The sequence below is a fragment of the Scleropages formosus genome, chromosome 2, assembly GCF_900964775.1.
Source record: "Scleropages formosus chromosome 2, fSclFor1.1, whole genome shotgun sequence".
Lineage (NCBI taxonomy): Eukaryota > Metazoa > Chordata > Actinopteri > Osteoglossiformes > Osteoglossidae > Scleropages > Scleropages formosus.
In genome coordinates, this window is record NC_041807.1 from 38,243,598 (window position 1) to 38,259,123 (window position 15,526).

General features: G+C 43.8%; 2 protein-coding genes, 1 long non-coding RNA gene and 1 other non-coding gene across 4 annotated transcripts; 3 read left to right on the forward strand and 1 right to left on the reverse strand.

The window, feature by feature from the left end:
- The first annotated feature begins 236 nt into the window (after nt 1–236).
- On the forward strand, nt 237–7,072 carry LOC108926037 (tumor necrosis factor receptor superfamily member 14-like). Its single transcript, XM_029247041.1, has 10 exons — nt 237–255; nt 379–504; nt 658–813; nt 936–1,023; nt 1,165–1,349; nt 1,486–1,505; nt 1,666–1,713; nt 1,838–1,885; nt 1,978–2,002; nt 6,906–7,072. The coding sequence occupies exons 1-8, from the start codon at nt 237–239 to the stop codon at nt 1,856–1,858; spliced, it is 663 nt and encodes a 220-aa protein (XP_029102874.1). The 3' UTR covers nt 1,859–1,885; nt 1,978–2,002; nt 6,906–7,072.
- A 1,792-nt stretch (nt 7,073–8,864) lies between these two features.
- On the forward strand, nt 8,865–10,960 carry LOC114909866 (uncharacterized). The gene is made up of 3 exons (XR_003797425.1): nt 8,865–8,890; nt 10,643–10,709; nt 10,910–10,960. It is a non-coding gene; the product is annotated as an uncharacterized LOC114909866 (long non-coding RNA).
- Nucleotides 9,320–9,401, reverse strand: trnas-uga (transfer RNA serine (anticodon UGA)). Its single transcript has one exon. It is a non-coding gene; the product is annotated as a tRNA-Ser (tRNA).
- Nucleotides 10,961–11,262: 302 nt separating the features above from the next.
- LOC114909230 (uncharacterized) lies at nt 11,263–13,311 on the forward strand. Its single transcript, XM_029247044.1, has 5 exons — nt 11,263–11,552; nt 12,103–12,258; nt 12,365–12,466; nt 12,693–12,803; nt 13,300–13,311. Exons 1-5 carry the CDS (start codon nt 11,316–11,318, stop codon nt 13,309–13,311), a joined length of 618 nt encoding a protein of 205 aa, XP_029102877.1. The 5' UTR covers nt 11,263–11,315.
- Nucleotides 13,312–15,526: the final 2,215 nt, after the last annotated feature.

Here is a 15,526-nt window from a genome sequence, read left to right on the forward strand (position 1 = left end):
TGTAGTCGTATACGTTTACTAGAGAACATACAGTACTTGAAGTAAACATTAAATATTGGGTCGTATTATGGCTGTTTATAATTGATTTCATTTTAATATGTTAACAGATTATACCTGTCATTATTTATGCCTAATTTGACTGCAACACTTATTTTCTCTTCAGATATGGATGATATTTCTTCTGACTGAGCCATGCAGTCCCAGTTCTGCCTGTGGTTGGGCTCAATATGAAATAGATGGAAGATGTTGCACCAAGTGTCCACCTGGTAAATCACATTTTGCAGTTGCACATCAGACTTCCTGGATTACTGACCATTTTCTCCTGGAAACAGTGTTATATGAAACTGAGAAATTTTCCCGCTTTGTATTTTTCTTTAGGACATTATGTTTACAGAGACTGTACAACAACTGACATCCCAGTGTGTCATCCATGTCCTGAATCCACTTTCACTGATAAACCACATGGACGTGATATTTGCAATCCCTGTACAGCCTGTAATAAAGGTGACATTTTCTTCTTCCAAAAGGAGTTCAACTTGTGCTTCTGTGAAACATGTATTAGTATTAGAAGATACTGTGTATTTAAGAAATGAAACAATTCTTGTACTTTTCTTGTCAGTCATAAAAGTGCTATTTTCATCTGCATTTCCCTAACAGATCTTGGTTTAAAGACAGTAAAGAAGTGTACAGCATCTTCAGACACAGTGTGTGGAGCCCTGGAAGGGAACTATTGTACTCATCCTTATGAGGGAGGATGTAGAGCAGCACAGAAACACACAACCTGCAAACCTGGACACTTCATCAAACACCCTGGTCTGACTGAACTTTGTCATGTTCTCGCTACTAACATTATGAACATTAAAATAAAACATTACAACATGTGTTCCTGATACCCTTTTGGTGATTTATATAATGCTCTTTATTAATTACTGTAGGAACAGAATATAATGACACCGTGTGTGAGAACTGCACTGAAAACTCTTACTCAAACGGATCGTCTACATTCTGTACACCACACACACGGTAAGTCTGTCCCTGTTTTTTCCTTTTGCCTGTAGTTTTTTATTTTATGCAATTAAATAAAATCACAAATAGAGAATTCCCAGTTTGAGTTTTTCTGTTAATTTTCATTTAATAAAAACAATTTTTTGTATCTCTTCACAGCTGTGAATCCAAAGGACTTCCCACAGTCAAGCCAGGAGACAGCATGTCTGACTCTGAATGTGGGGAGAATAGGGGTCATATGATAGCTGGGATTGTAGTTGGAATAATTTTATTGTTAGCAATAGGAGGAGTAGCACTGTACAAATCAGGGTTCTGTCCAAAGAAAAACAACTCCAGTAAACCAGGTAAGACAATAGTAATGACTTTGTATATAGAAAGCATGTCCATTTAAAATTAACCAAATTTAAATTAGGATCAGTTAACATTGAAATTAATGACAGACCAATACTTATAAATTTTTTTCCCTTTTTTTTTTTTTAGGGCCTGTAAAGAAGGATCAGGTTTGTTTTATTATGTCTCAGTCTGTTTACTTTCTGATATTTCACAGCATATTTTACAGCAATCTTTACAGCATATCTGTTATCTGTAGACTATTCTAGATTAACTTTTCTTTAAATTTTTTAAACTGGTGCAGGTAACACATTCACTGTTCTGTTACAGGGAAACCCACTGCAACAATCAGAAGAAAATGGAATCGATCAGAAACGAGTGAGAAATTTTCTTATAAAATTGTTCAAACAAATGATTAATTGAATGTGTTGCTTTTAGTTAACTTTAAATTTTTGAGACTGGTGCAATTAACACATTCACTGTTTTACTGCTACTGTTGCAGGAATGCTTACTGCAGCAATGAGAAGAAAATGGAATCATTCAGAAACAAGTGAGAAATTGTCTTATTAGACAATTATTGGTACAGTTAGTTACTAAACTTGTATTGTGTTGTTTGTATTTAAAATCTGTTTCTTTCCCCAGATTCCTGCTCAGATCTTAGGAAGGGGTGTCACGTTCCCCGCATCCGGCACATCGGCGACACCTGCCGTTCCCTGATGGGAACGACAATAAAGAGGGAAGCCGAGGAAGCCCGGACGCGGAACCTTGTTTTGCCTCCTTGTTTCCCTGCGAACCGTGTTACCGAGAGACCCATTCCGACTTCGACCCTTTGCCTGTTTCTTCCTGACCACGTTCTTTGCCTAGCCTTTTCTACGACGTTTGCTGATCGCCCGACCCTCGCCTGCCCCTCGACTACGATTATGGATTCTGATTCGGCTTCCGTGCACGTCAATCCGAACACTCTGCACTTGAGTCCGTCCGCGCTACGCGCAACCGTGACAGAAGGTTCCGCCTGCTACCAGGACTCAGCAGAGTATGCGCAACTGCGCACAGCGCTCACCAAGCAAGGCGAGTTTCTGGGAGCGCAATACCAGTCATTGCAGCGCCTGCAAGAAAGGATTGACGGATTAATCCAGGCCCTCCAGAAAGGAGATATTCTCAGACCCGAATTCCAGGGTGCACCCGTGACTCCTACTGAGCCTGCCCCGCCCACATCCCCCGAGGCATCGGGGACGGCCACGAGGATCGCGACCCCAGAGAGGTATGACGGTTCGCCCGATCAATGTCAGGACTTTCTGATGCAGTGAGAGTTGGTTTTTGAGTGTTCTCCGCGCATGTATCAGACGGACGCAGCTAAGATCGCCTTTGTCTTGTTGTTGTTAACCGGTCCAGCCCGGGCGTGGGCCGCCGCTGGGTGGCGCACTCGCCCCAGAACTACCTATGACATTTTCCGCGAGAAGTTCGAAGCGGTTTTTGACCACCCGCACGCGGAGCGCGCGGCGGGTAATTATCTCATGCGTCTCACCCAGGGAAATAGAAGCGTGGCTGAGTACGCTCTTGAGTTCAGACCCCTCGCGGCCAGGAGTGGCTGAAACTCCCCTGCCCTCCTCACCTGCTTCTTCGAAGGGCTGAATCCCCGGATCCAGGACGAGCTCACGTACAGGGGTGAGGAGGGGGACTTCGACCGGTTTGTGGAGACAGCCATCACCATCGACAATCTTGGCAGGAGTCGACAACCCCTGGGGACCAGTCCAGCGGAGGACCGGCTCAGGAAAGAAGAAAGGAGACTGCGCCAGGTGGGGAGACTGTGTCTCTATTGCGGGTCCCCGGAGCATCTTCGTGCCGCGTGCCCCGAGCGACCACCTCAGGGGACCTCCACAGAAACAAAGGCGAGTTCAGGGGAGCACCGGGGACAGCTATGTCTGCCGGTGAGTCTTTCCTGGGGGGCCAGCCGGGTGCAGACGAGCGCCCTCATAGATTCCGGAGCCGCAGGCTGTTTTATGGATGTAAGCTTTGCCCAAGCGCACCATGTCCCTATTAAAACATGTGAGGTCACCCTGAGTGTGAAAGCCCTGGATGGTCAACCCTTGGGTGATGGGATGGTTGATACCCGGACGGCACCTCTCTTGCTTGAAACAAGCGCGTGTCACCACGAGAAACTCACCTTCTTTCTGATCCGAGCTCCAGACACCCCTATCATTTTAGGTTACCCCTGGTTGGCACGACATGACCCCGTCTTCAGGTGGAGTACCAAGGAGCTGGTTTCTTGGGGAGGATCCTGTCACGCATCTTGCCTCACACTTCCTTGCCGGGCCACGTCGGTGGAAGGGGTAGAGGGCCTTTCCCCGCCGGTCATACCCCTGGACTATGAGGATCTACGAGAGGTCTTCAGCAAGGTCCGCGCCGCCGAACTGCCTCCTCACCGGTCCTGGGACTGTGCTATTGACCTCTTGCCGGGTGCCACACCACCTCGGGGTCGGGTGTATCCCCTGTCGTTGCCGGAACAACGGGCCATGCAGGAGTACATCAGGGAGGCCCTCGAAGCTGGCCTGATCCGGCCGTTGACATCACCAGCGGCGGCGGGGTTCTTCTTTATCGGTAAGAAGGACGGGGGACTGAGGCCGTGCATAGATTACCGAGGGTTGAACGCTATAACTGTCAAGTACCCGCACCCCTTACTGTTGATCACCTCGACCCTGGAGGGGATCCATGGATCGACCTGGTTTTCCAAATTAGACCTCCGTAGTGCGTATAACCTCATCCGGATCCGTGAGGGGGATGAATGGAAGACGGCCTTCTCCACTTCCCTAGGTCACTATGAGTACAGGGTCATGCCTTTTGGCCTAGCTAATGCCCCCTCAGTTTTCCAGGCCTTTCTGAACCATGTGTTGGGCGATTTCCTTCATCACTGCGTCATCGTCTACCTGGACGATATACTGATCTACTCGAGGACCCGAGAGCAGCATATCCAACAGGTCCGGGCGGTCCTCAGGCGGCTCCTACAACATCAATTGTATGTCAAGGCAGAGAAGTGTGAATTTCACCAACGCCAAATCTCCTTCCTGGGCTACATCCTGAGCCAGGAGGGAGTCTCCATGGACCCCAGGAAGGTGAGTGCAGTGACCTCCTGGCCTCGACCCACCACGGTAAGGGCGCTCCAGCGCTTCCTTGGGTTCGCCAATTTCTATCGTCGATTCATCCGTAATTTCAGCACAGTAGCCGCACCCCTTACCGCGTTAACTGCAAGCAAGGACCGAAGACTCCCTTTGGGGGCAGAGGTGGAGAAGGCTTTCCAGGAGCTAAAGACACGGTTCACCTCCTCCCCAGTGCTGAAGCAGCCGGACCCTTCCTTGCCGTTTGTGGTGGAGGTCGACGCCTCCTCGGTAGGGGTGGGTGCAGTCCTGTCGCAGCGGCAAGGGGACCCTCCCAAGTTGTACCCCTGTGCCGCCTTCTCCAGGAAGATGACCCCTGCCGAACGGAATTACGACATTGGGAACCGGGAACTCCTTGCTATCAAGCTCGCGCTTGAGGAGTGGCGTCACTGGCTAGAGGGTGCAGTCCATCCCTTTGTGGTACTCACAGACCACCGAAATCTGGAGTACCTAGAGACCGCAAAACGGTTGAACTCCCGCCAGGCCCGATGGGCCCTGTTCTTCACCCGTTTCCGCTTCACTGTTTCCTATCGACCAGGTTCCAAGAATGGGAAAGCTGATGCTTTATCGCGGGTTCATGACCCAGAACCACTGCCCCCCAACCCAGAGGAGATCCTACCCCAGGGATGCGTGGTGGGTCCGGTCCACTGGCAACTCCTCCAGGACATCCAAGAAGCCCAGGATAGCGAGCCAGAACCGCCGGGGAGGCCAACTGACCATGTGTATGTCCCCAGTTCCTTCCGCGCAGCGGTGCTGAAATGGGCCCATGAGGCTCCGGAGGCCGGGCATCCCGGGATCCGACGTACCTTCTCCCTGGTCCAAGGACAGTTCTGGTGGCCTTCACTGTCCGATGACGTCAGGGACTTCGTCCAGGCCTGTGCCACCTGCGCTCAGACCAGGACCGTACCCGAAAAGGCAGCGGGTCTCCTACAACCCTTGCCTACGCCGACCCGACCCTGGACCCATGTGGCACTGGATTTCCTAGTGGACCTACCGGTCTCAGAGGGTAAGACCGTGATCCTCTCCGTCATAGATCGTTTCTCCAAGGCTTGCAGACTGATGCCCCTTCCGAAGCTGCCTACCGCTCTCGAGGTATCGGAGATTCTGTTCGAGCAAGTATTTAAACTCTACGGATTCCCCGAAGACATTGTGTCCGATCGAGGGCCCCAGTTCACCTCTCGGGTATGGAAGGCCTTTTGGGGCCGGCTCGGAGTAACGGTCAGCCTTACATCGGGATACCACCCGCAAGCCAACGGCCATGTAGAACGCTTACAACAGGATGTTGCACGGTTTCTCCGAGCCTACTGCTCCCAAAAACCCCACCACTGGGCTCGCTACCTGGCCTGGGCAGAGTATGCCCACAACTCCGCGCCTCATACGTCCACGGGTATGTCGCCCTTTCAGTGTGTGTTAGGCTACCAACCTGTCCTGTTTCCTAGCGAGACCTCTCCAAGTCCTGTTCAGGCTGTGGAGACATGGCACTACGCGAGCATCCGCGTCTGGAGGACGGTCCGGGCCCACCTGCTCCGCAGTGCGGAACGCCACAAACGTCAGGTGGACCGGCACCGGGGCACCCTTTTGTTCTTGCCCGGGCAAAGAGTTTGGCTCTCCACCCGAGACCTTCACCTGAAGACCCCCTCCAAGAAACTCGGGTCCCGCTACATCGGTCCCTTCAAGGTAGCGCGTCGTGTCACGACAGTTACCTACCGCCTTCAATTGCCTCCTGACCTCCGAGTGCACCCAACGTTCCATGTTTCCCTCCTGAAACCGGTAGGGGTGTCCTTGCATCAGCCACCAGTAGAAACCACACCACCATCTGCACTACCCCTCGCAGGGGACGATGTCTATATGGTCCGAGCCCTGCTGAACTCCCGCCGACGGAGAGGTCGGCTGCAATATTTGGTGGATTGGGAGGGGTACGGTCCAGAGGAGCGTTCCTGGGTAGCTGCTTCGGACGTCCTGGACCCCGACCTGGTGGCCGCTTTCCACAGGGACCATCCCGAGTGCCCAGCTCCACGCCCCCGGGGGCATCCTCCTTCTCGGCTCAGGGCGTCCAGGGCCGCCCGTGGAGGGGGGGGTACTGTCATGTTCCCCGCATCCGGCACATCGGCAACACCTGCCGTTCCCTGATGGGAACGACAATAAAGAGGGAAGCCGAGGAAGTCCGGACGCGGAACCTTGTTTTGCCTCCTTGTTTCCCTGCGAACCGTGTTACCGAGAGACCCATTCCGACTTCGACCCTTTGCCTGTTTCTTCCTGCCCACGTTCTTTGCCTAGCCTTTTCTACGACGTTTGCTGATCGCCCGACCCTCGCCTGCCCCTCGACTACGATTATGGATTCTGATTCGGCTTCCGTGCACGTCGATCCGAGAGCTCTGCACTTGAGTCCGTCCGCGCTACGCGCAACCGTGACAAGGGGGAAGATACAGCATGAAATGACTCAACTTGGCTTGTTGAACAGAGATCAGACAGAAGACCTTTTGGAAGACACAGGCTGACAACACATCAAGTATAAGGGAAATTTAGTGTCACCAGTTCACCTGAAACACATCTTTGGACTGTGGGAGGAAACCAGAGCACGTAGAGGAAACCCACACAAGCACAAGGAGAACATGCAAACTCCAAGAGATAATTAATCAAACCTACATCCAGTTGTACAGTCCAGGTGCTGGAAGGTAGAAGTTCTACCTGCTGACACTCTCTTCTGAAGTATTACTTTGCAAAATGTTTTCCTGGAGTTTTTATAAACTGCTTCACATAGAGTTTTAGAAGAATTTCACAACAGATGAATCATTGGATGGAACATTGAAGACAAGAAGTACAATGAAAGAACTGGAACTAATTCCTGTAAAACAGATCCATTGACTTTTCTGGATGAGCACAATGAAGAATCCTGTTCCTGCTGTTTTGCTCTTGAGTGAGGTACTTACCCTGAACTGATGGAGTAAAAATGACACAGCTGTGTAGCTGGGTAAAGAACATGGTGGTAAATTAATAATTATGGATGACCATGTAGCTTTTCCCTAGGAGCTCCCTCATCTCTCAGAGCTCTGACTTTATGCTTACATTAAGACCTTTATTTATACACATAACCTGGATTCACCCAGAGACTCTGGCTACAGAGAGGAAGGTTTCTCTTTCAGTCCATTAAACTGAATAAATTCTCACACACACACACACACACACATTTTCAGAACCGCTTGTCCCATACGGGGTCGCGGGGAACCGGAGCCTACCCGGCAACACAGGGCGTAAGGCCGGAGGGGGACACACCCAGGACGGGACACCAGTCCGCCGCAAGGCACCCCAAGCAGGACTCGAACCCCAGACCCACCAGAGAGCAGGACTGCAGCCCAACCCACTGTGCCACCACACCCCCCTACCTGAATAAATTCAATGAGATGTTATTTTCCATCTCATTGAAGACAACTATTTATCAGTTGTTTGGGACACAAGGAAACCTAAAGGACACATTTGGCCAGACAGACAGAGTGGAGATCAAACCCACATCCTTTCACACTACCCAGGTGCTGTGAGACAGCACTATTTCTGCCTCTGTGGTGCAGTAGGAAACGTAATTTTCAGTAAAAGAGAAAGGAGAAGGTCGCCTGGACCCTGAGTTTTTTTTTGTGGGAAAATATTTATTACAAAAAAAAGCCTTGAAATCTGGAACTAAATGTTTGAAACCTAGTGGCTCTTTGTTCAAGTCTTGAAAGGAGCCCTTCTGCTGAACAGTATTCTCCATTCCAGTGAAATACTGCTGCAGTAAAAATGTAGTAAAAAGTATAGTAAAAGTATGTCTAAATATTTGTTTCTGGGGAGTCTCTGTGGAGTCAAGTTCTCAGAGATGAAAACAAAATCACAAATAAATGGAGAAACAAATTCTTGTTTTTCAATCATGGTACATGGTCATAAAAATACAACAATATACATATAACAATATTTAGAGGATTATGGTGGTGGGGGGTGCGGTGGGCTTGGTCAGGTCTCTCTCTGGTGGGCCCGAGGTTTGAGTCCTGCTTGGGGGGCCTTGTGATGGAAGGACATCTAAGGAGTATAGAGATGGATTTAGAGGAGAGTTACTGAAACACGTGGTAAAAAACCAGCACTGATATTAAAGAGGCTACACGCCAGTTAACAGGAATCCCTCTAGGTGTGTTTACTGAGTAAACACAACATTCACCTCGCTTTTTAAAGCATTTTACTCTTTCCTTAACTCGATGTATTCTTGCCTTATAGTGCACTGTTGGTTATTGGAAAATCCCGCCAAAACAGCGCCGTTGTCGGGGTCACACGAGGACTCAGGAGGCGGGACTGCAGAAACACGGACTGCTTTGCTCCTCGACGTGTCTCAACAGCATCACCAGGAATGTTACACCAGCCACAACACACCAGAAGTACATGTGTGTAAAAGTACTTTACATGAGTAAAGGACAAATCTATTCTCATTAAATAAGGTTAGAGAGTATAATTTGCCTTTTAAATGTGAAATCCTTCCTTGTTAAATTAAGGTATTAAGTAAAAACTAAGAATCCCGTCACGTTGGAGAAAAGAGACAGTTAAACGCAGTTATGAAATTGTTATAATAAGCGCACTTATTTCAACATTCGGTCTATATATTTTCACACTCATAATCAGTGCTTCAGAGAACTCAAGTACGTGTGTGTAGGAAGAGGAGCAAGGGGGCCTGGGATGAAGGGTTACAGGGCGTGCGGACGTTACTCTGCATCTCCAGCAACTGCTCTTTTTTTCCAATGTACCACCTGTTAGCCGCTAATTAGTCTAAGCGCAGCGTTCGCTGATATATAGTGTGGAACTCATAAAATTTTCTCCGCTACGAGCAGGATTCGAATCTGCGCGGGGAAACCCCATTGGATTTCAAGGCCAATACCTTAACCACTCGGCCATCGCAGCCCACGGAAGAAGCAACTGTTATTGTAACTGCAGCGAAGTAACAGATACAGCTGGATGATCGAGTCTCATTGAGTCCCTCCAAGGGCCAGAGAGCAGAGGAGCACATACACTGTAAAAAATGAATCAGTGGTGAAGCAGATTTTATTAAAAATATAAATTACTTTCAAGTAAATGATAAGTACATTTAATCTATAAAATCAAGATTTCATATTTTACATAAAATATTGGTTCATTTTCACACAAATAATTACAGAAAATTATCGAATTGATTATTTTTAGGAGCTTTTGCGCAGCTTTTTGTTTCTAAAATGGAAAGGTGTGAGATTAAATCATTTTATTTGAGGAGTTCAGCCTTAGCCTGTAATTTGCCGACGTCATCGAAATTTTGGCTCGCTTTCTCCGTGCGCATGCGCTAAAATTTGTCGTTCTTTCTTGATAATAAGGTGAGTTATATAGGTATATATTTTGTAATTTAACACTTGTACTGTATCGGTACATTTATGGTAGACATAGTTTTCACTGGTTTTGTGCATTTACTGAGAAGGATCTACTTCTCTCCGTCTTTTTTCTGGCCGCATTATCATTATGAAACAACGGCGGCAGATTCGAATTTAAAATTGGTATATCGCACTCACTGTGTAGTTGAGTGAGCTATCTGTTTACAGCAATTAAACCTTAAGTTATATGATACTAACAAATAGTAGTCACATTAACGTTTTCAAGTGAAGAATCTCTGATACTTGTGGTAACAAAATGCATTTTTACTGAATCTACTTCTCTCCGCGTGTTTTTTCTGCTGGTTGAACCGTTCAGTGTGAACGAAAACGGCGCCAAACTGAATGTAAGTCTCCGGTGTAGCCAAGTGGTATCCATTTTAGAAAGCAGTCTAACTTTTAAAAGTAAAATGCTTGTGATATGTAGTATGTTAGTCACATTAGTTTTTTCAAGTGAAGCATGCCATCTGTAATACCTGTATTACAATGAATCAACTGTTGGCTGCATTAGAAAATGGCGCCAAACTCGATATTAATTACTGTTACTGTAGCTAAGAGAACCAACTATCCGTTTTATACAGCAATCTAACCTTCAAAGTAAAATGCTCGTCAAATGTATGTTAGTCACACTGTTTTCAAGTGAAGTATGGCTGATAATTGTATTAACTTGGTATTTCCATTTTCATACGTTATTTAACTATAATTCAATTGGTGTCAAATTGTGAATTCCAACAAACTCATTTGCAGATGGATTGCTTGTGCAGCGTAGACGTAATACGTTTTTGCCGGACTTTTGTTGTTCCTTCGTTTTAAGGTAAGTCTAAACTAGTTTCTATAGCTGTTCACGTTAAAGGGATTCCCCACTTTAATGTGCTAGTGGCAAGAAATTTTTGGACAAATCAGCCACTTGGGGAACAATTTTGTGCTTGAACCCTGATGATTACCACTTGCTGTTATATTTTAAACTATTTACTTTCCTCTTCTTCTCAAGATACACTCATCCTTTCTCCACAGAGTAGCCCAGACAGGCTACCATGGCCTCAAGAATTTCCAATCCCATGTTTCTCTCCACAAGTACAGATGTTGCTTGAAAAGGCAGTGGAGGCCTACATGAGAGATGGCACTCTTATGAGTGTCCAAAATGTAAAGAGAAATATAACTGAAAGGCTGACTGAGGCTATTCATGCTTATACAACATATCCTTCAGGTATGCAGATTATCTGTGTGGCAGAAGCGCTTGTTCGGAAATATCCATGTCTAAAAGAACCTGGTTCCTTAAGTGGGTATTATGGTTGGCAGATGAGTCTTAAGTACAAAATGGCTGATTTGGCGACTCAGCAAGTTTGGTTGTCCTGAAGTTACATGTAACACGCTGAAAAATAAGAGTCCCGAGAACAGGAAACCCGCAAAGAATGTCAAAATGCCAAGGAAAGCAGAAGTGAATTACCTGCCACCATACCCAACAGGTCAGAGTGAAGAGAGTTTGGAGCAAGAAAGGTTGGAATTGCTTAGTGAAGTAAAAAAGAGGGACAATACCATGGTGATCAAAGCAAAAATGGCAAAAACTTTTGCGCTCAGAAGACATGAAATTGTCAACCTGTCCCCCAGACTTGTGGATTTTAAAGACAGATGGCCTGCACTGTTTAACCCTCAGCAGGTGAGTCATTAAATGACAACCTTTTATCCTTACAGCACCTCTCTAATATGTGATTTCACGTATTGCTAAAAACAACATATGGAAAATTTCATTTATTGCTGTAGACAAGTTATACATTATGACATATCACGTAGCTATTGTAAAGGTAAATTAGTAATAATGATGTGTCTTTGTGAAGAACAAAGCCAATAGTGAGGTGCAGTACCCTTTAATGCTGTCATATCTGTCTGACAATGTAATTTATCACCCATCAGAGGATTCATGAAACCCTGTGTGTTTATTGTTGAAATAGTTCCTCAATATGTCATGTGATTGTGATTCATTCCTAAGAACAAGATATGTCATTTTATATATTGATTAAATTACATTTAAAGCAACTTTTAATAACAGTAATTTCATGTTTTGGTTAAGACATGCAAGTTTATGCATTGCTTATAACATTACATTCCATAAACTTACATAAAGACAATATAGTGAGGTGCCCTATAAATGCAGTACATTTGTATAAATTGTTTACATTTTGATTTTTTTATTTGTTATTTCCTTTCAGATAAATGAAGAATTCAGGAGAATTACCACTTTGGATTTAGAGCCAAAATTTATGCAGATGTTGGACCAGCATACCCCAAAGATGTTGAGCATATTTTGTGCCAGAGGAGGAGCAATTGGGCAAACTTTGCAGGACAAAATGGTTGCCATTCATCAGGTATTTTAAAATAATGAAATCTTTAATCGATTTGGTTGGATATATTTAACAAGATCTTAGAGATTGTTGGCACTGGTAATCAATAGTACATTTTGCTACATTTTAGAACCCTGGTGGTGTTACTATTGACCAGACAAGAGAAGTTGTCATTCGTTGCTTGGTTCATTACTTGGATGAAAACGATGATGATCTCATCCAGGAATACTATGTAGGTATCTATCTTACAAAATACTAAGAATTAACGAAAAAAAAAATTGCATGTTTTATGAGTTTGGAATTTTCTATTTGTGCTCATGTAAAACAAACTGAGTTGTGATTAAACACAATATTTTTAAAAAATCTCTTGTGTTTTGAGTTTTCAGAAAAATATATTGAATCTCCAAAGTCTATACTGATCAAGGGAATTCCCATGTTCTGTTCTTTGTCATCTGTAGTGCTCCAAAACAGATTTTCAGCAAGATCTCATGGACCACACAATGAAAATTTCTGCCTTTAAGAGGGGTGAGCAGGATGACATCAGCATTGTCTTGGAGGGTGCCCAAGTAGTGAGTGGTTTAGGAAATGTGGCTAAAGCTTATGCAGTTCTTCTTGGCCTCACCTATGCTCTAAATCTGAGCTACCCTAAACAGCTCAGGTATACATTTGAAGCATTTCAAAAGCTGATCTTAGAGTTGGACACTTGTAAGTTTTCACCCAAAATGCACTCTCTTAAGAATAAGCTTGCTTAATGTAATCATGCAATACAATTTACTTGGCTGAACACAGTGTTAAAACAAGCATTGACACACAAGTTACATTCTTTAAAATGTTTTAAGATTTACACCACAAAAATGCATATTTGTTTAGTGATGCAACATCAGACCACAGTATGAGGTGTGGCAAATTTTCAGTTCAGGTACAGTTGATCTGTATAATTATGTAGAAATTTGGGACAGTAATATGGCAATTTATGTTCCTTGTAACTTCTGTTTTATACAAATTTTTAATTGTAGAAATTTTGAAAATGTGTACCTTTTTGTTTTGTTGGCTTTTATATATCAGATTGAGATCTGATGATTATTTTTAGTATTTGAATATGCCATAAAATTTATTTTTTGATGAATACAAAACCTGTCCAATACAAATACAGCATTGTACAAATATTACAAAATAAATACTTAACTACATGTGCCTGTGAGTTTTTTTCTCATATTTTGTAAGTTTTATTGAAGTTCTTTATTGGTTTGTGAGAATTGGACTGCTGCTTTAACTTTACCTAAATTCTTACATTTCTTGGAACTGTACAAATCAGAATTAAAAAAGAGAAATGTTTTAATATTTAAAATGTAATTCATCTAATACAATTGTGTAATGCAGTAATTTAAGAAGTCACACAAAAGTAAAGCAAAGCTTAATTGATTTACGTAATTTAAGTTAAAATAATGTTCTAACTCTATCAAAAGCAACCAAGGAATATTACTAAATTTATTTGGTAGATAACTTAAAATAATTAGTAGAATGAACAAGTTTTTTTTTGATGCTGTTGCTTTGTGGACATAAATAATTATGGTAAATTCACTTGATTTCATTAAGTAGATTTCACTAAATAATATACGCTGTTGACATTTACTTAAAATTATTGCTGTAATATTTTTGCCTAATTTTTTTTTTTGTAGAACCACATATCACTTTTTACAGTGTAGTGGACGGACTCAGGTGTGGAGTTAGTGGGGGACAAACTGGACAGGGGACACCGAACCACTGAGGCGTCTGCACCTGTACCTGTATTTGTATATTGGATAATATAATCTCAATGTTTTCTGTTTACAAGGTTTTGGGAACATTTTTAATAAATTTGTTCTGTTCTGTTACTGAGTTGTTTGAGTTGGGGTGTAACATTTAGTTCTTAGAACAGAACCCAGGGCACCACCCTCATAGTCAGGTAAACGGAGGGTGGCACTGCATTCAATTTATGAAATTTCATTTCATGAAGAGCATTTCAGGAATTAATTACAATCATAAGACCAGGGAAGACTGTATATAGAATATAACATTTCATTAAATTTTGAAAACTATTTCTATTCCTTCACATGTGTCTAACTTGGCCCTCACTGAAGCAAAAAATATCATCCTTAATCTCTAACATTCATGCAGCAGATTCTTTTCAACTTTTTTAAGAAATTCCTGAGAAACGATTTTGTGTTTGTTCGCAAAAATGTGATTTTATTGAAGAAACACACAAATACCTTTTTCTGAATTAAAAACGGTTCCATCCGTTTAGAATTTATAACATCAGAGCATAGCGGGGGGAACTGACGTGAAACAAACGCGGACGTAAATTGCGATGATCTCAACTGCAGAGCGTATATTTGAGTGCACAGTGCAAACCTGGAGATAAAGTGCACTGGTGACATGGAATAAGAGACACACAGAGTGTACAGCAAGTGGAACTGTGTGAGGTGAGCAGAGCTGAAACAAAAATGTGGTAACAACAAGGTAGTAGTACACAGGACCTGGACTGGACAGGGGCTCAGGACCGGAGCACAGACACACTGGATGGATGCTGATGTGAGAAACAGGTCAGTGAGCAGCAATCACTATAGAATCACACAGAAAGCGCTAAAGGGCTCATCAGTAATCCACAAAGTAGTGATGTGTCTTTACTTCCTTTCATAGAGCTGGGAACTGATGATGAGGTTCGTTGACAACAGGCATGTTGGGTTAGTTGCGTGAATCTCAGGTGGTGCCTCTGGTGAATAAGGATTTCACCCCCTGGGTTCATGACAAATAGTGTTGTAGCTAGAAAGCTTTTTTAAACTGTGATTTCAGACAATTAAAAATACGATCTTATGTGAAGGGTGCAATAAACAAATTTTAAAACTGAAGTCACACAGCGTGGTATAACTCCTGTGCGTGTATCTGGGGGAAAATTAAAATGAAATAAAAAGTGAAAAAAAAGACAAAATGCTGTACAGTATATTTAGGTTTTATTGCACATGCAACAGGTACTGTATTTTTACAATATATATTTTATAAATGTACTGAAATGAATCTCTTTTTCCTCAGGTTGAAGAATGAACTTCACACTGTTGCAAAGAGGTAAAAACAGCTTTATTTAAGATATTATTACTTAACTCACATTTATGGGCACTTAAAAACGCTTGGTATTTTTCCCTCAATGGACTGGGATATGATGTTCTACCAAATGGTTTGTAAGAATAATTGTTTTGTTGATGAGCGAACTTCCCAAGTTAATAACACTTAGTTTGTGTGTGAAATACGTCAGATT